Source organism: Leptonotus elevatus, chromosome 15, assembly GCF_054856555.1.
Source record: "Leptonotus elevatus isolate MCC_2025b chromosome 15, RoL_Lele_1.0, whole genome shotgun sequence".
NCBI classification, from domain to species: Eukaryota; Metazoa; Chordata; class Actinopteri; order Syngnathiformes; family Syngnathidae; genus Leptonotus; species Leptonotus elevatus.
In genome coordinates, this window is record NC_141253.1 from 17,111,094 (window position 1) to 17,129,955 (window position 18,862).

The 18,862-nt window shown below is 38.1% G+C and overlaps 2 protein-coding genes across 4 annotated transcripts; one reads left to right on the plus strand and one right to left on the minus strand.

Annotated features, from left to right (window-relative positions):
* The first annotated feature begins 156 nt into the window (after window positions 1–156).
* ndor1 (NADPH dependent diflavin oxidoreductase 1) lies at window positions 157–9,979 on the plus strand. 3 transcript variants are annotated; one of them, XM_086097437.1, is made up of 15 exons: window positions 157–251; window positions 1,348–1,487; window positions 1,823–1,900; window positions 3,400–3,497; window positions 3,576–3,674; window positions 3,764–3,865; window positions 4,000–4,194; window positions 4,521–4,648; window positions 5,695–5,906; window positions 6,039–6,146; window positions 6,456–6,570; window positions 7,673–7,819; window positions 7,889–8,007; window positions 8,174–8,268; window positions 8,348–9,979. In XM_086097437.1, the coding sequence occupies exons 2-15, from the start codon at window positions 1,353–1,355 to the stop codon at window positions 8,490–8,492; spliced, it is 1,776 nt and encodes a 591-aa protein (XP_085953563.1). In that variant the 5' UTR covers window positions 157–251; window positions 1,348–1,352; the 3' UTR covers window positions 8,493–9,979. The 3 variants fall into 3 exon arrangements, with proteins under 3 accessions (XP_085953563.1, XP_085953562.1, XP_085953561.1); XM_086097436.1 differs by lacking the exon at window positions 157–251 and adding an exon at window positions 455–515; XM_086097435.1 differs by lacking the exon at window positions 157–251 and adding an exon at window positions 457–573.
* Window positions 9,980–10,112: 133 nt separating this feature from the next.
* Window positions 10,113–14,036, minus strand: ntmt1 (N-terminal Xaa-Pro-Lys N-methyltransferase 1). The gene is made up of 4 exons (XM_086097443.1): window positions 13,897–14,036; window positions 13,073–13,232; window positions 12,316–12,568; window positions 10,113–10,796 (listed from the first exon to the last, which is right to left on the minus strand). Exons 1-4 carry the CDS (start codon window positions 13,899–13,901, stop codon window positions 10,540–10,542), a joined length of 675 nt encoding a protein of 224 aa, XP_085953569.1. The 5' UTR covers window positions 13,902–14,036; the 3' UTR covers window positions 10,113–10,539.
* Window positions 14,037–18,862: the final 4,826 nt, after the last annotated feature.

Here is an 18,862-nt window from a genome sequence, read left to right on the forward strand (position 1 = left end):
ATAAGCACCCTTCGCATATCAAATTATTTTCAAAATATTTTTCAAGGTGTGAGTAAAAAGCAAATTCCGATCCTTTTTCAAGAGCATTGAACGTAGCATCACTTCACTGACCAACCACAGCGCGATTAAAAATGTTTTGCCGTAAAGTGTGACGGTCGTCCACAATGATATCTGAGCTTCATCCTACGTAATTTTCTTGATATATTTTTTAATTTTTTAGCGATTCTCATTTATTGGTGGTGCCAAGTACTGTAAGTGTCTGGCGTATTTTGGATACTACGATAAACCTGCTTTTATGATGTCCCACTAAGTGTGTAAAAATAAATAAATAAGCACCCTTCGCATATCAAATTATTTTCAAAATATTTTTCAAGGTGTGAGTAAAAAGCAAATTCCGATCCTTTTTCAAGAGCATTGAACGTAGCATCACTTCACTGACCAACCACAGCGCGATTTTTTTTTTTTTGCCGTAAAGTGTGACGGTCGTCCACCATGATATCTGAGCTTCATCCTACGTAATTGTCTTGATTTTTTCTTTTTTTCGATTCTCATTTATTGGTGGTGCCCAGTACTGTAAGTGTCTGGCATATTTTGGATACAACGATATAAATGTGTTAACGGAGAAGGAAAATAGATATGTTAAATACAATTCGTATTATCTTGCTGTCAGGCTAGTTGCTAGCAATACTGTTGACCATTTAGTTAGTATGAATGTCAGGCATTTAAAGCGGACGGCTATGCACAGTTCAGTAAACGTGTGTTAGAATAACTGCGCAGACAACATTTTAAAGAAACATGTAAATGAAATTCAAATATGGACCAACAATATAACATTAACATGTTTTTAAAGTTGACATAAAATGACATATATCGTTTTAAAGTTTAAAATAATATACAGTATATACCAGAGGTCTCCAACTCAGGTCCTTGTGAGGCCTATTGAGGACCAGACCTGGAGACCCCTGCTGTATACAGTCTGTGCAGTACATAATCTCTATATAACTGTACGCATACTGCATACACTAGCTCTTGGTAAAGGAGTAAAATTAGTGTTCCTTCTGAACAAAAACACTCAAGTAAAAGTAATGTGTATGTCAAATTAAAGCTACTTTCACAAATCTATTTTATCCGAAAAAGTTACTTAACTACTTGTAATGGGAGTAAATGTAGTACTACCCACCTGTATTCGATATCTACTGTAGTATACGACGGTCTATTTTGTGGTTTAGTTGGCAGTAACATGTTGAATTTGGGACATATTGCTACGCACAGATGTTAATCCGCTTGTGTTGTGTTTTACCTGGCTGAACTATTTCAAGTCAACTGATATTCACCATACTCTTTTAGTCACAATGTCAGGCCCTGCTTTGCTCATCCTCTATGGGAGCCAGACTGGGACGGCCCAGGACACAGCCCAGAGGATTTCGAGGCAGGCGATCAGAAGACGTCTGCGAGTGCATTTATCGTCACTTGATGACTACATTGTTGTAAGTTTTGTTAAATTTTTGTTACTATCTTAACTTAAGAAATAGGACTAATGGTACAGTTAACGCTTACCGCTGTCTGTATCACCTGAGATTCAAATACAAATGTCCAGTAATAATGTGTTGAACCTCCACTCGTGATTTTGAATGTTTGCTTTGCAAAATATTAATCTCTCACAATATACACATTTACTTTCTTTTTTTTTTTTACAACTACTGGAGAACAGAGCCAACACATTTATAAATGAGTTTCAGTTATCTGCCTGATATTTACAACATTGTGTTGACAAAACTGTGCTAAATGGCTGTTTCCTGTTGTGTTTCCTCTCATATAACAGGCTAACTTGATCTCAGAGTCGCTGGTTGTTTTTGTCTGCTCAACCACTGGCCAAGGAGACCCCCCTGACAACATGAAGGTACTGCGTCAATCAGCACATCACGATTATATGATTAACTAGCTGATGTGCAAATTTCAGGCCTGGTAATCAGGACATACGCACTTGTATATGTTTTACAATCCGCAGATCGTCTCAGGCAGGTGTACGCAACAGCGAACAAATGGCACATGCCAGTAAGAAATTGTAGCTCTAAAATTTGGTTTTATTTGAACCGGGAGAGAGGAAGGGGCCAAGTGCTTAGCAATGAATGCATGAAACCATCAAACGCCATCTCTTAACAAAACACACATCAACAACTAGAATACAAAACTAAAAACGATTGTCACTGTTTGTGGCACCTTAATCTTGAGAACACCTGCTACCACTACTAGGACTGTTTGGGGGGGAAAAGCAGACGTGGAGAATGGTGAGCGAGTAGCCTAAGTTTCCAGCATTCGGTTGTACCTAACTGTGAACCAAGATAGCCATGCATTATACACACACACTCACTCTGTCTCTATCTTGCTCATGCACACTCTGTCAAGAAATATAATCGATGATCAATGACGAAATATAGCATGCTTTCAATCACAGCAAACCATTTTTAACTCATTCACTGCCATTGACGGCTATTGATGTCAAAAATTCATTTGAACTATTTCTATTAGTTTAATATTGTTTCCATTTTTGTTAACAAGAGTATAATTTTTTATTGTACATTTAGAACAGATATAAATTTATGATTAATCGTGAGTTAACTATTGAAGTCATGCGATTAATTACAATTTAAGAAAATTAATCGCCTAATGCGATTTAAAAAAAGAAAAGACTATTTAAAAATTAGGAGCGTCAGGCGATTAAAATTTTTAATCGGAATTAATCGCATGACTTCATGAAATAACTCACGATTAATCACAAATTTTATATCTGTTCTAAATGTACAATAAAAAAAATTCTAGGTTTTCATACTGTTGTTAACAAAAGTGGAGAAAAATGTTAAACTAATAGAAATAGTTAAAATGAATATTTGACATCTATAACCGTCAATGGCAGTGAATGAGTTAAAGTGGAAGTTAACTTAAACATTTCTTGACAATAATATGTTATATGTGACCTTACTAGTCTAAACATGACATTCTGATTAATATTACATTTGTGGAATATGAGTTATGAAGCAAAATCCAGCCGTTTTTATCCATCTCAGGGGGGCGGCCATTTTGCCACTTGCTGTCAACTGACGATGACATCAGAGTTGCGCAGGGCTCAGGCAACGACCAATCACAGCTCACCTGTTTTCTGAAGCTGAGCTGTGATTGGTTGTTGGTTGTGAATAAGAATTAAATAAATAGATGTGCCACTAGACCTTTAACCTGGGGTTTTTGTATATGCCTTTTACAGGTGAACTTAATTTTTCGTTCATCCAGGAAGTTCTCCCGAAAGAAAGATCTTTTGACAGCGTGGAAATTAATTGGGGGAAAAAACACTATAAAAGTCAAACGTACAATTCACTAACTTCTCATTTACGTTTCTCTCCAAAGAACTTCTGGAGGTTCCTCTTCAGAAAATCTTTACCAGTTGGTTCTCTGTGTCAGCTGCATTGTGCCATACTGGGCCTGGGCGACTCTTCTTACCCAAAGTAAGATTCTCTTTATAGAGCTCATTCAGAGTGGCTCATCATTATCTCCTTTAGCAAGTGTACCCTGCTTGTTTGTAGGTTCAATTTTGTGGCCAAGAAGCTCCACAAACGGCTTGCCCAGTTGGGCGCCACTCTGCTGCTGCCTGTCGGGTTAGCAGATGACCAACATGATCTAGGGTAAGGGTAGCAAATGTGATGTATGCTTATGTTGGGCTGCAGTTATTCATATAGTCTATGTTTTACATTAAAGTGTGTTTATCAAACAGGCCCGATGCAGTGGTTGATGTGTGGCTAACGTCATTTTGGGAAAAAGCTTTTGCTTTGTACCCATGTTTTGCAGATAAGATCCCACTGAGGGAAGATGAACCGTGAGTACTCTCTTGTTTCAATGCACATATTCTAATTTAGTGTATTTATTTTTACATGAGTTAAATTTTCAAAAGACCTTCAAGTCCTATTTTTTCACCCTAAAATATATACATTTGTTCTGATTTCTCACCAGGCTTCCTCCAAAGTACACTTTTAATTTCCTGGATGATATAAATGAGAAAGGTCAAATAATTCCTACAAAACAAACGGGCCTCTCCCAATCACATCCCTTTCCTGCCAAACTGCTGTCCAATAAGAGAGTAACGCACCCGAAGCATTTTCAAGACGTGAGGCACATTGAGTTTGACATCATGGGATCCAACATAGAGTAAGTCTGACCTTGCCATTATGTGTATACATTTGTCAGGAAATTGTATGAATAATGGTCCCCTTATAGACTGCTTCAGTTTGCTACAGGTTGAAATCATAGCACCACATTTTTCCTCATGCCTTATTTACTTCTTCAGACCAACTGAGTGCTCATGTTGATTTTTAAAAAATATAAAACCTTACCTGATCCATGAAATATATGAGAGAAAATTTAGAAATGAAATGAAATAGAGGGCTCAAAATGTCTTGTATTTAATATGATACGCTTGGTTTGATAGGGTTAATTCAGTTCACTTTCCTTTTGTTGGTGTGTGCTCTGTGTAGTTTTACTGCTGGTGACGTTGTTGTGATGCATTCTTGCAACGCAACTGAAGATGTTAAAGAATTCTGTCAACTATTGAGATTAGATCCAAAGGCCAGATTCTCGCTCACAGCAACAGATGGCTCTGCAGGTAGGCATGTGTGTATTCAATGTGTCCATTCAGATAGAGCTTTTCTCCTTATTTCTGCACAACCGTCAAGTCAGCAGTCTTCCCCATGATTCTGAAGCTTACTAAAGCAGACCGAGATCATTTAAATGCTAAAGGAAAACCTCCGCAGTTGTGTTGTATCAAGAGTGGGACACAGGGAGTCTCCAGTGTTAAGCTTTGTCACAATATTCTAGTTTTGTGAAACGCTAGATTTGTTATGCTTGTGTCTTCCTGCCATAATCATCAAAATTGAAACAAAGGCTTGAAATGTTTCACTCTGTGTATGGTGAACTAATGTAATGTGCAAGTTTCATTTTTTGAAACAAATTATTGGAACTAAATGGACTAGTCCTCGATATTCTAATTTTCTGACCAGCACCTGTAAATTGCCATTGATTGCTTTCCCCTTTATCATAAGCTGCTTTTTAAGACCTGAATAAAAAAATAAAAAATAGTTTCCCAGTTTACACACTCTTTTTTTGTGATTTAAAACAAATGAGACCAAGATAAATCATTTCAAAACATTTTCCACCCAGCCAAAGGTACTGCTATAGGGCTGCACAATATATATCTAAAAAAATACCAATATCGTGATATTAGCCTATGCATTATGTATATCCCAAAGACATGCAATTAGTTTCGTATGGAAATGTATGCTTTTATCTGAATTTGACCAGTCAGCTAACTAAAATGTGCATATATATATATATTATCCAATGACAATTAACTCAACTACCAGTATGTCACTTGCCAGTATTCTTACTATTGTTATATTTATAAAATTCTTTAACCCATTCAATTTGTAAAGGCCATTTGGTGCTGTTAAATCTCTTATGTCACTTGCCAGTATTCTTACTATTGTTATATTTATAAAATTCTTTAACCCATTCAATTTGTAAAGGCCATTTGGTGCTGTTAAATCTCTTATCATTGTTCACCATGAACATTTTTTACTCAATAGCATGGTTGTTACAGAATTAACTGCTCACTGTGGCTAACGCTACTAACTAAAAGTGCCTTGTGCTCAGTTCCTGCGAAGCTTCGTCAGCCGTGCACGTTGCAATACCTGGTGGAGAGCTACCTGGACATTGCAGCCGTTCCTCGCCGCTCCTTTTTTGAACTGCTCAGCACCTTCTCCAATGACGAGTTGGAGCGTGAAAAGCTGACTGAGTTCAGCTCAGCAGAGGGCCAGGAGGAAGTGCACACCTACTGCAACCGACCACGGCGCACCGCACTGGAGGTGACGGCTTGCCATGATAATAAGATGTTTTATGTTTACTGTCTTACCTTTTTGAAGTGTATTATACTATTTATGATGTTATGATTTGTGCCTGTCCGGGATCCACTAACTGAATGTACTCTTGTGCTTCAGGTCTTGGCGGATTTCCCCCACACAACAGCACAACTTAAAGTCGACTACCTGCTGGATCTTTTCCCTGAGATCCAGCCCCGTTCGTTTTCCATCGCCTCCTCTCTTCGGGTACACACAACAGCAAATGATTCCCAAGATTTATTTTTTCCTCCCTGCTTCTATATATCTCCTTTTATTCATCTAAGAAACTTGGGATGCTAATTAGCGAACCGCCAGGCTTCCCGTCACGTCTCCCTCTGTTGGTCATTGTTATTTTTCATGTTGTGACTTTGAAGACAAATTCATTTTGTGTTTTTATATACGTGGGCAGTAAATCTGATCTTGATTGGAACATCAAAGAGTGCTTTCCAGAAATTAGTGCAAAATCTGTATTGTTTGATTCCATGAAGTGACGAGCATATTCCGTCCCACAAACAGGCTCACCCACACAGGCTCCAAATCCTGGTTGCCGTAGTCAAATATAAAACCAATATGTATAAACCACGAAGAGGTCACTGCTCCACCTGGTTGGCCTCCCTTGACCCTACAAAAGGTAATTTGATTTATTTAAGTGCACTCACACCTCATTCATCAAGAATATAAAGTTTTCAATTTGTTGCGTTGTGTCTCAGTCATGGTATGTCTGTAAAATGTTGAATCCCCATTTCATCGATTTTATTCATTTGCTTTACAGTATGGCCATAGGTAAATATAAGGAAATCAGTTCCAATGGTAGCCATACATGCCCACACGACCATGAAACAGCTAAGCGGCCAAGTGTCCCAATACTTTTGGTACCTTAAAAAGTGGGAAGTACATTTTATATACAAATTGTAATTCACCGTTCACCTGATATGGATGCAAATACGCACAAATTAAAGGTGAAAGTCTGCAGCACAGTCTAATCACACTTTTACTCTGAATTGTTTCAGCAGTAAATTTATATCAGAATTTATAGCTCCTTTAAAAATTATGGGTGTCAGGCGATTACAGTTTTTAATTGTAATTAATCTCATGACTTCAATAGTTAACTCACGATTAATTGCAAATTGTATATCTGTTCTAAATATACAATAAAATATTATAAATTGTTAAAACAAAAGTTTTCATACTCTTGTTAACATAAAAGTGGAAAAGAAAGGTCAACTAAAAATATGGCTGCCTGTTTTAGTCAATGATCCAGTAATTTCATACTAATTCATAAAATTGAGTTTAAATTAAAAAGTACTGTGTTGTAAAAAATGAGTGTGATATTGATTTGTGTTGAGGTCATTGTTTTGCCCTTACATGGCATAATTGCATTTGGAAGACATTTGTGACAGCTCAGTGCATTTTTCTTTTCATATTAAGAGCTATCTAATCTTTAACATGAAGTAATTTGTGAAATTCTGCACATTTTTTAAATGGTAAAATACAACTTTATCCCAGTCTCCGAAAAATATATACATTAATATTAAATGTATTACTGACAAATTTTGACATGGACGTGTCTGCTGTGTTGCGACTAAAATCCCTCCAGTACCGGCTATCCACGTAAGGGGCGGTCATCGCACGTTTAAAAAAATTAGTGGTGTTAAGAACTTTAAATTAACTAAAAATTCCACAAACAAAAAAATGTTCACACAGGCCTTATGTGTTTCCCCATTATCTTACAGAAGATGTTTACGTGCCTCTCTGGGTAAAAAAGGGTACTCTCCGGTTTCCAATGGACAAAAACACCCCAATGATAATGGTTGGACCAGGAACAGGAGTGGCACCCTTTCGGTCAGCTTTACAGGAAAGGGCTGCGGAGGGTAAAAATGGTGTGTACTTCACCTCTGAGGAGTTACGATATTGCGATGTGACTTCTTAATGATGTTTTCGCTGTACAGCCAATGTCCTGTTCTTCGGCTGTCGATCGGAGTCCAAAGACTTCTACTTTCGGTCTGAGTGGAAGGAGATGACAAACACTGGACAGTTGACCCTCTTCACCGCCTTCTCTCGTGACCAGGTCACAACATTACTTTTTGTTGAGTTTTTATTTTATACTACCCCAGTTTCTTGCTGGTGAAACTCCGTGATAGAGTCAATGTAAAAAACAAACAAACATGTAAACTTCATTCATACCCACAATTCAAAGCTATGCAGTGTCATGTAAAACATATTTGTCAATCCAGGAGGAAAAGGTTTACGTGCAGCAGCGTTTGCGAGAGAACGCGTCGCTCATTTGGGACCTGGTTGCAAATAAAGGCGCCTACTTCTACATCGCTGGGTGAGAACTTACAACTTCTGTTGGTCACACTTGTAATGTACATGAATGCTCTCTAACTGTGATTGGTCTGTCTATACAGAAATGCTAAAGACATGCCAAATGGTGTGTGTGACGCATTGAAAGCGATGTTCCAACAGGAGGGACGCATCTCCGCTGAGGATGCCGAGATGATGCTGGCTGACATGGAGAAGTCCGGAAAATTCCAGAGTGAGACCTGGTCCTGATCAGGTGGTGTCCAATCACATTCCACATTGCTGTATTGCGCAAGGACTGAATGAAGCCCTGCAGTCTGCAACATCCTTGTGGGGAAGGGAGCATCTACCACGGGTCACCAACATTTTTGAAAGGGAGCAATACTTCTTGGGTACTGATTAATGTGAAAGGCTACCAGTTTGATAGTACACACTTCTGAAGTAACACATTTGATCGTGTTACCTTTATACTGTACGTTATTATTAATAATTAATGATATTCATTTGTGAGAAGACACTGATTATGTTAAAGTGGAAGTCAACCTTAAACATTTCTTTACAATATGTGACCTCGCAAGTCTAAACATCACATTCTGATTAATTTTAAATTTGTGTAATATGAGTTAAGCAAAATCCAGATGTTTTCATCTGTCTTAGGGGGCAGCCATTTTGCCACTTGCTGTCAACTGATGATGACATCACAGTTGCTCAGGTCTCAGGTAACGACCAATGACAGCTCAACTTCAGAAAACAGCATCTTCAGTCGACAGCAAGTGGCAAAATGGCCGCCCCTTGAGATGAATAAAAATGACTGGATTTTGCTGCTTAACTCATATTTCGCGAACGCAATATTAAACAGAATAAGATATTTAGACTAGTGGGGCTGCATAAAACATATTATTGTCAAGAAATTATTTGGCGGGCTGACTCCCCCTTTAAAAGTGTCTCTCAATAATTATAAAACTGATAAATATCAATAGCCACACTTTTTCCTTTTTTTTAAATTAATAAATCTGCCAGTGTTCACATTTTCAAATAACCACTTCTACAACATTCATAGAAAATCTGTCTCATCACTGGTGAGCTATTTTTAGAACAAGCTGGTGCCTGACCACATTGGTGACCCCTGAACTATCATGTCTATGCATTTTATTAAAATTAGAAGGTTTAAAGGATGAAAGGACATTTCAAACCCACCATTGCAACTATAACTAAGAACCAAAACCTAAAGTTAAGTCAAAGTTTATTTCATGTAGTTTTGGAGATCGCTTGGAGATCCTCCCATAGTGACACACGGTGTTTACGTCAATGAACCCATTCAACAGCCTACATGCAAGCATACCTGAATTACATGGAAAACAAGTGGGCAACAAAAATAAATGTACCTTATTTAATGGTATTTGCTTTCGCTGTGATTTAAACTGTTGTTTTGAATAGGAAATATGATAACATGCTACTGTGATTTTGACCTCAACACTGCTATGATGCATGCCATTTGAACCATGGTGTGTAAATTTCTGTTCTTTTTTATTATATAAACTACAGCAGAAAAAATGGAAAAAACAATATGCAGCTGTTTATGCTAGTGGACTCACAAATATCTAAAATGGGGCATCGATGTCATCTACTGGTTGTGCAATAGTAAAGTTGTACGTCCTCAATTGCCCATGGGGAAAGTTAATCAAATAATATATAATATTTTTCATATTAAAAGATCATGCCAATTGTTGAGCACAATGTTTCTAATCTCCTGCCTTGGCTCCTTCCCACAATCTATAGATATAGTAGTGTTTTTCAGCTGCAATGTTTGTGAAAAATAGTTTAGTTTGCTAATTCAGCTGCAACATAGAGAGAAAAACAAAAACAATGGTGTACTGAGAAACCGACTGCTTTTTAATGTAGCTGATAGCTTGGTATATATGTTGATAAAAAACATTCAGTGGTCTGAAATGCATGATTCAAACATTGACTGGAAAGAGGGAGGCCTGCATGAACAGTGAATTATACAAGTTCTTATTTTTCAGATATAAGATACAGACGTTATTGGTCAATAAAGGTTTCTGCTCCAAAATAGTAGCAATGGCTCAGGCCAGTCCTATTGGAAAAGGGTCAGCTTCAAGTTGAAATGATCTGAGTGATGATTTAGACAAGCACAAACAAGTGTAATAAAAAATAAATAAGACCGGCGGTAAGGCGAGATGAAGCAAACCACTAACACTCATGGTTCATTTCAGGACTGTTGACTAAAAACACCTCATTAAATATCACAAATGGCACTTTGCAAACATAGGAGCACTTCTTAGCGGAGAGCCAGACTGTGGACTTGGTAGATCTCCTTTGGAAAGTTAACTTGTTGCTCCTCGTAGACGACTCTTAGACCTGCTGTGCTCACCAGACTGCGGACTATTTGCAGGTCTCGACACACGCTGCTGTCCACCTTATCCGGGACCACCCCTTCATATGAAACATTGTCCTTGATGACGATGAAGCCGTTGGGCCGCAAGGCTTTTTGGCAGCGCCGCAAGAACTCCACCAGGTGGTTGTCGGTCAGGTGGCCTGCAGAGGAGCATTGGATTGCATAGGGACTCCAAAATCGGCATTTCTGTCTTGATGAACATTGCAATTCACTGGCTTTGATAGAGCAACAGTACGTAATAACGTAGCGCCTGAAGAAGTGACAGAAAAGGTGAAAAATGAGGCCAGATTTGAAAGAAAATGTACAATAATAATTATAACAATGCATCAGAATTGTTTAGGCCTTCATGGTGTTAAGAAATTAAGTTTGTGAGTCTTCACGAAGCGCTGTTGCTGAGGGCATGAGCATGCCCTAAAACTCATGAAACTTTACACACACATCAGGCCGGTCAAAATTTAATAAGTTAATAGTTTAATAAGTTTAAAAAACAACTTTTTTTTCTGCAGCTCCTGACAAATTCTTAACTAAGCAGCCCCAGTTGTACGTTTCACCAAGATCTACAAAATTTGAAGTATATGTAGCAGCCTATGACCTACAAAAAAAGTCTCATGGAGCCATATCCTAAACCTAGGCCACCATTTTGAATTTTGTTTCAAGTTTGACATCAGCGTGACATTAACTGCTGCAACTTGACCCAAATGATTATATCTTGTCAAAATGTTGCATATTTGATGAGAGTCCAGGCTTGAAGACATCTACAAACTTACTTTTTAATTTGGTGATAGCATCATCTACTCGCTAAAGGAAATACATGTTTTAGATTTTTTTTTTTGTCTTGGGTGGCATGGCTCAGTGGTAGAGTGGTCATTTTACAACACAGAGGTTGTGGGTTCAATCACATGCCATTGTGACCACATCGAAGTATCCCTGAGCAAAATACTGAACCCCCAGTTGCTCCAGATTCTGCATCATCAGTAGGTGAATGAGTATTTGAATGTAAAGCACTTTGAGAGCCTTGTGAGGTCGAAAAGCGCTTTATAAATGAAGTAGCATTTTCCCTAGAGCAGGCTTCCCCAGCCGTGGTCCTCGAGGGCCAGAGTCCTGCAGTTTTTAGATGTTTCTGTCCTCCCTGATGCTAAAGATCAGGATCATTATCATGTTCTACAGAGCTTGTTGATAAGCTCATTATATGGATCAGGTGTGTCGGAGGATGGAAACATCTAAAACTTTCGAGGGCGAAGATTGGGGAACCTTGTAGGGTTAACCACATCCACCTCAGATTTGCACAGAATACTGTGCAGGCCTTCATGATGGTGAAATACGAAGTTTGTTATTATTAGTTAAAATCTGTTTGCCGTGGCAACGCGCTGTTGTACTGTTGCCCTGCACCTTACAACAAAATTTACGAAACATTGGAGGCATATGTAAGAGCCTAAAACCTGCAAATATTTCTCTTGGAGCCATATGCTAATTCTAATAGGAAGTCCGCCGTTTTGAATTATCTTTCAAACGTGGTCCCATTTTTGACAAGATCACATTTTAAAGACCTCCTACTACAGGTATTTACTGAGAAAAGTCTTTAGCCTTTCATGATGTCGAAACACAAAGTTTGTAATTTTTCTCTGCGTCTGTTGATCAACACACAATGACCGCACTCACCAATGACCCACTGTATCCAGATGACATCATAGCGTCCAGTCTCTGGTATAAAGTCCTGCAGGCCACTACAGAAGTAGTTGCCCACCCTCTCGCCATCCTCTCCCAGGTACGTTTTAGCTTTGTCCAGGAACTCCTGCGTCACATCCACGAGGTCCACCGTCTTGAAGAGTGGCAGCAGCAGACGCTTGGAGATCCTCCCGATACCAGCGCCGCAGTCCAGAGCGCAGCCTGCGCTCGTCTTGCCCTCTCCTTCCTGCAGCAGTGACAAGCAAGATGCAAGATTCAGCATCTATCATCTGTCTAAGCTTGTCTTTTTTCCACTTTTTGAGGGAAAGGAAATGGGGTCTTAATAGTTTGGTATTTTGACTTTTTTTTCTTTATTTTACCTCATTAAAATTAGTTTCTAGGGAGGTTTTTTTTTTTATTTACTCGAAAATGCTTTGTTTGAGATTACAACTACAATTTCCAAATGACTGTTCGGCAATCCTTCTGTACAGCCATGTAGTCGCACCGAAATAATAATCAACCCCGAAGTCAAATCAACCCCTCACATACGATTTTGATTGCTTATATTGTCACAAATTACAATATTCTGCTCATGGTTTGGAAGTGTTTTTCAAACAAATACTATTATGACTTTACTACTGCAATAACAATATATAGAAGACAACCCGGCACACAAACTATTGTGTGTAAGCGGACTCAGGATGTCAATGTGTCTTCAGTGCAACGAGAATAAATTAAAAAAATAATTTACTCCGAGGAATTTGCGAAGGAAAGCTTTGGATCCATTTATATCGATGCTGGAGATCTTCCCATAGCCTCCCAGCATGCCGTCCACAGTGGGCGGAACCTCTTTCCAGTAGCCCTCAGCATTGGAGTAGAAGTGTGTCTCTCCTGATGTGTCACCCATCCCACTGGAAGAAGGCAAAATAAACTTGGTTTAGGATTCTTCACACATCATGAAAATTGCGATTTGGAAATTGCATTTTCATTCAGCCATAGTTATAAAGGGCTGACATAGGTTTTCTTCCCACTGTAATTTCGGGGTAGCTGACAGGGCGGCATCGTGTGCCGGTACTACAATAGTAATCTACATGTTCTAATATATACAGTATAAGAAAAAGTGCATCGCAACTCGCAATGTTATTTCCCCCCTATTATCTTTGTGATCACATCACTTGCAACTTGCAACAAATACAAAATGTTACAAGTCTATCAACAACAATGGCATCGCCAAGGACACCACATCTACACAAACTAATTAATATAAATCAAAATGGAAGAACACTCAAGTAGGGATGGAACATGGAAAGTATTTCCACACACGTGGTAATAACGACACAACTACCACTGGTGCACATTCTTTTTAGGCATACGTTTGATCGAGTTAAAATCACAGTCTCAAAGCACACCTATTACTGTCTGACTTATCGTAAATAAAGTAACGATAAGTAGTACTTGCAGTACTTTTTGTGCCATTGGTTTTAGCAACTAGCTCGTTAGCCGATAGCAAACCGTTTCATCGGTAAAACATCAACTCTGAACAACGTTCAACACATTAACGGAATCAAGATTTACCTCATCCTCTGTCAGCTCCACAATCCAACCAGCCCTCTCGAACCGTCGTCCACGCGTGCCGGTGTCAGGTCTTGAGTTTTCTATTTGCAACCATCGCTGTATTTGCTGGACGTCATTTCCTTATTTGGGTCCTACAGAACATGGGACAACACGGGCGCCCCCTGCTGGCCGTATTTAGTAAGCCTCCATTCACCTTCACTTTGTCCTTTACCAAAATGCATTGCTTGATTTCTGTAAACGTCACAAGTGCAAAGTCTTGAAACATTTATTCTATAGAATGAATATCCCATACATTAATCCAAACCCATTTGTGTCCGTGTGTCAAATTGTTGTGTGTGTGCGTGTGTATTCATGCAGAGTCTGCCACGCCTTCATGGGGGCCCTCGATGAAATTCGATTCTGTGGCCCTGTATTTCTGCCAATGGTTATAGTAACGAGCATTCACACACCTACTAATGCACATTCAGCTCCAAGATTTCCAAAGTAGATTTGCAAAACACTGAAAAAGCACTAAGTGGGATGTTGAATATTATATTATAATAATAATGATAATAATAACAATAAAGCTGAATGTCACGGCTGATTTTCTTTTTTAAATACAAGGATCAGATTTGAACCTAACCTGAAATTTTAGCGACACACAAAAAAAAAGTAGGGGCACACGTGAATCACAAATTAACCTACCTTACGAAGTAAATATTCACATTTCTACTTATTTTCACAGTGTTACTGATGAATGGGCAGAAGAGTGGAGGAGAAGTAACTTACTGGTAGCAGTGAAAAATATTCATATATATATATATTTTTTTAATCATCAGTTACTGGTCACACATGCATGAGTAAGTGAAAAATGTAGTTACGCAATAACCAACAATGATAAGTCCAATAACAAAATATGTAACAAATTAAATATATATATTTAAAAAAAATAACTTCAAGTAAACAAAAACCTAATACAAATACAAAAAATGTCATGCAAAAACTTGAAACCAAGCTAAAGTTAAATATTTACAAATGGAAGAGGCTTGTGGCAAATCATCTGGAACAGAACTATTTATTTTTCTATCATTATGTTGATGATATTATTATTTTTATTATATTTTTGCTGCAATCTTTTTTTGTAAAATATATGTACACAGTATATCAGAGAGGATGACTCATTCATTATGAGGATGAAAGAGAGGATGGCTCATTCATTAACACATTTCCCAGCACACACAAAAAGAAAAACAATTGTAAATGTTTTTGTTTTTTTTGCTAACAAGCTAATTTGTATTTACAAACCTGCATATTAGGTATGAAAAAAGATACATACTTTTTTTTTTTTTAAAGTCAGGATTCATTCCTCTTCCACTACCATTTTAACATTTATTTCTCAATGGATTAGTGGTTCTGAAGAACTGGACTTTTTCTGCAACAGAAAAGTAATAAGGTATAATGATTTCAAGAGGCAGTATTGATAGAACATCACAGTACTTATAAGTTGTGTTAGTGTAACACTAAACGTGTGTTTTGTGTGTCTGTGAGTGTTTGTGTGTGTGTGTGTGTGGGGGGGGGGTCGTCAGATAAGATGTTAAAAAGCAGTGTGTGTGTGTGTGTGTGTGTATACTTGTACTGTAGCCCTAAAGAAGGGCTCTCATGTCATGCCACGTCTGTGCTTACAAAGCAAGTCAGCATCTCTCCAAAAAATGGTCACAAGTTACCTCTGTCCTTCCACATTAGTTTTCCTATTAATAGTTTAGAGGCATTTCAATCTTTTATTTCCTCAATTTCAGTAGCAGCACATTCTATAAGTCATTCTGTAAATTGGGGTCCGTCCCAGGGGGAGGGGTGAAAGGCCATTCTAACCTTCAAACGTGTGTCGACAGTTGCTCTCATAACCACTGGAGGGCAGTAAAGAGCTACCGAAGATCATGAAAAAGACTCATTGCACTGGCGCTGACGTAATCTCAGTGGGTCCGCTTGCAAAGTTGAAGTCATTCCTATTTCTGGTCATGAGTCACATAAATCGAATAATACTTCAGTATCACCTATAGTTTGATGATAGGACATTCATTATGTCTGTAGGTTGAAAACAATCAGCAACCATGTAGGTCAACTTTACCAAAAATTGCAGGTAACGAAATTGCCATTAACAAACAGCATTAACAAATAGGCCTACTGTAAAAGAACAACACATTTAGAAATCATTACGTAAGCTGGTGTAATACATTTTATCAGAGGGTCCCAACACTTGCTAGACGTTTGTTTCATTAATAATTGTAGGACAAGCAAGCAGTTTTTCTTTTTAGCTCAAATGTTTATTTATTACAAATGTTTCAGCTATATCACAAAAAAGAAGAGTTTACTGTGTTTCCATGACAACTGGCATGATGAAATAAGAGTTTGTGCTCCAAGAAACAATATCCATTTCGATTCCACAGTATGTAGAATTCTTTTAATTTTTACTTTCTATGAGAAGATTTGCTTCATGATTGATCCTCACAGAAACGTGTCAAATCTTCCCATCTTGACAGGACGGGTCATCACAGTATCTTTGCTACAGGAAGTCACAGGGTACACAGGGTGCCCAATCCTCTAAATTGGTTTTGCGTCTCTAAAAAAGAAAAACAAAAAGAGGGAAGTTTTTTTTCCCCCAGGGGTCTTTCAAACTGGTCACATACATCTAAAAGCCTCCCAGCAAGCCACCTCACTTCTGAAACCATACTTTGAGGAACCTGAATCAGCATTTGGTGGATTGAAGAATCTATACATCGGCTTTGATGCCAAGGAGCCCGGCCAGTTGGCATGGTAACTGCAGAACACACACACAACAGTGAAAGCACATTCTGCCACATACACTGCTACTACGTTGATCAGAGATGGAGGCAAAATGCCTATTGCTGTGTAGTTTTTTTTTTTTAATCAATCTTACGTCCTCATGCAAAATATTTTTTTTCATTTAATGCATTTAAAAAATATATAAATATTTTATGGTTATTTGATGTTCATGAGTACCTTAGTGAACAACATATAATAGCTTCACTCCACTTTTCCCATATTAAATAATGGTATAGTTTGGCCATACAAATGTAAAATAAATAAATAAATAAATAGTGAAACATTGTTCAAAGTAAAAAGTAAAAACAGTAAACTATAAAGACAAATGACAATATATGAAATATATGAAAGTGATTTGTCACTGGTGCGCCATCCAATCTTATCAAAACTTCGATAACAAGCTAAAGCTAACAAGTACAGGTAGAGCATGTGTACTCCATACAGAAATCCCCAGGCAGAGATTCAAACCCAGAAACTTCTTGCTTTGAGGCAACAGTGCTGTCTGTCATGAGAATACCAATAGACCAAATACACGCATGTTACATTCACCAAACTGTAACGATGTATAGTGTTGATGCATCTTGCGCTTCACTTTGCATTTAGCTTAGACATTATCAATTGACAAGCATGAAAAGTAGCCCTGCGTTCAAATAAATGCATCAAGTGTTGTAGTTTTCTCTAGAGTGCAGTGGCTTACAGCTGAGATATCAGCTAAATGTCAGTCATCTGTCACCAGTGAGGGGAGCTCCAGAGCAGTATACTCAGCTCAGTATGATAATTTGGTGTTCCTGAACTGCTAATACAGTAAACCCTCCTCACCCCTGCGGTATAGTTGAAATCCGCGATATAGAAATACCCTATTTATATAATACATAGGCATGTTATTTTCACACTTTAAAATAATATTAACCCATTCAAAAACATGTAATATATCGAGAGAGAGAGAGAGAGAGAGAGAGAGAGGAGAGACAGAGAGATTTGTGCTTCCACCTAGTGACCAAAAGTGTAATTACACACATAATAAAGAACAAAATTAGTTGCACCCGAACAAAAAAAAACAATTGCGAAATAGTACAGCGGCAAACCTGGAACTGGCAATGCAGGGGGGTTTAAAGTTGTATCTCACTGAGAGGTGAACGTTTGTGAAGCTTGCGAATGTGTTTGCTAAACCTTCTTTGTTGTTTGTTTGTTTATTTCACAATATCACACAAGTCATGAATACAATTACACGTCCGTGCGATCAACAAAGTCTTCTTTCGACGGAATAAATTTTTTTTTTTGAATTGTGAAAAAAGACGCCTCAAAAAGCTATCAGTTTATTAACCGGGGGTCCAGGCCACCACCCTGAGCAAGAATTAATTTACATGACAAAGTGCACTGTATTAACAAATAAATAATGAATGTCATAATTATTAACAAGTGGTCATTCTATAGATACATTTATAGAATACAAAATAGCTTCTAGTGTGGTCAAGCAAAATGTGATATATGAGTTTCCATTTCATCCATCCATCCATTTTCTTCACCGCTTGTTCTCACAAGGGTCGCGGGGGGCACTGGGACCTATCCCAGCTGGCATCGGGCAGTAGGCGGGGTACACCCTGAACTGGTTAGTTTCCATTTCAGATAGATTAAATTAAACCTATTGGACTAATTGAATGATTCAATTCGTCTTTAAACGTTCGCTAGATGTTCACCAACAGTTTTACATTTTGAAAATTTGAACACAGTCAAAATTTCCTTGCGACGAGAAAAAAAAAACATTAGGTGAACGAATGTTGCGACTTTGAACAAAGCCTGACGAACCTTGACGAGAAATCAACATTTGCTAGCTGCGCAAACGTTCGCCCCTCTGTCTTCATGCGTGCAACAAATGATTGAGAAAAAAAACCCTGTAAAAAAAACAAGAGGGATTCAACTCAAGATACTGAACCTGGGTTCCCAGGTTCTCCTGATGCTGCGTCATCAGTAGGTGAATGGGGAGTCAGTGTGAAGTGCTTTGAGTACCTTGTAGGTGGAAAAGTACTATACAAAGTACAGTACAAGTGATAGCCCATTTATCCAGAAAGTTTCAGACTATATTACGTGATGCAACGAACTGTACGAAATACAGTAAAATGTGTTTTAAAATATCAACAAAATATCC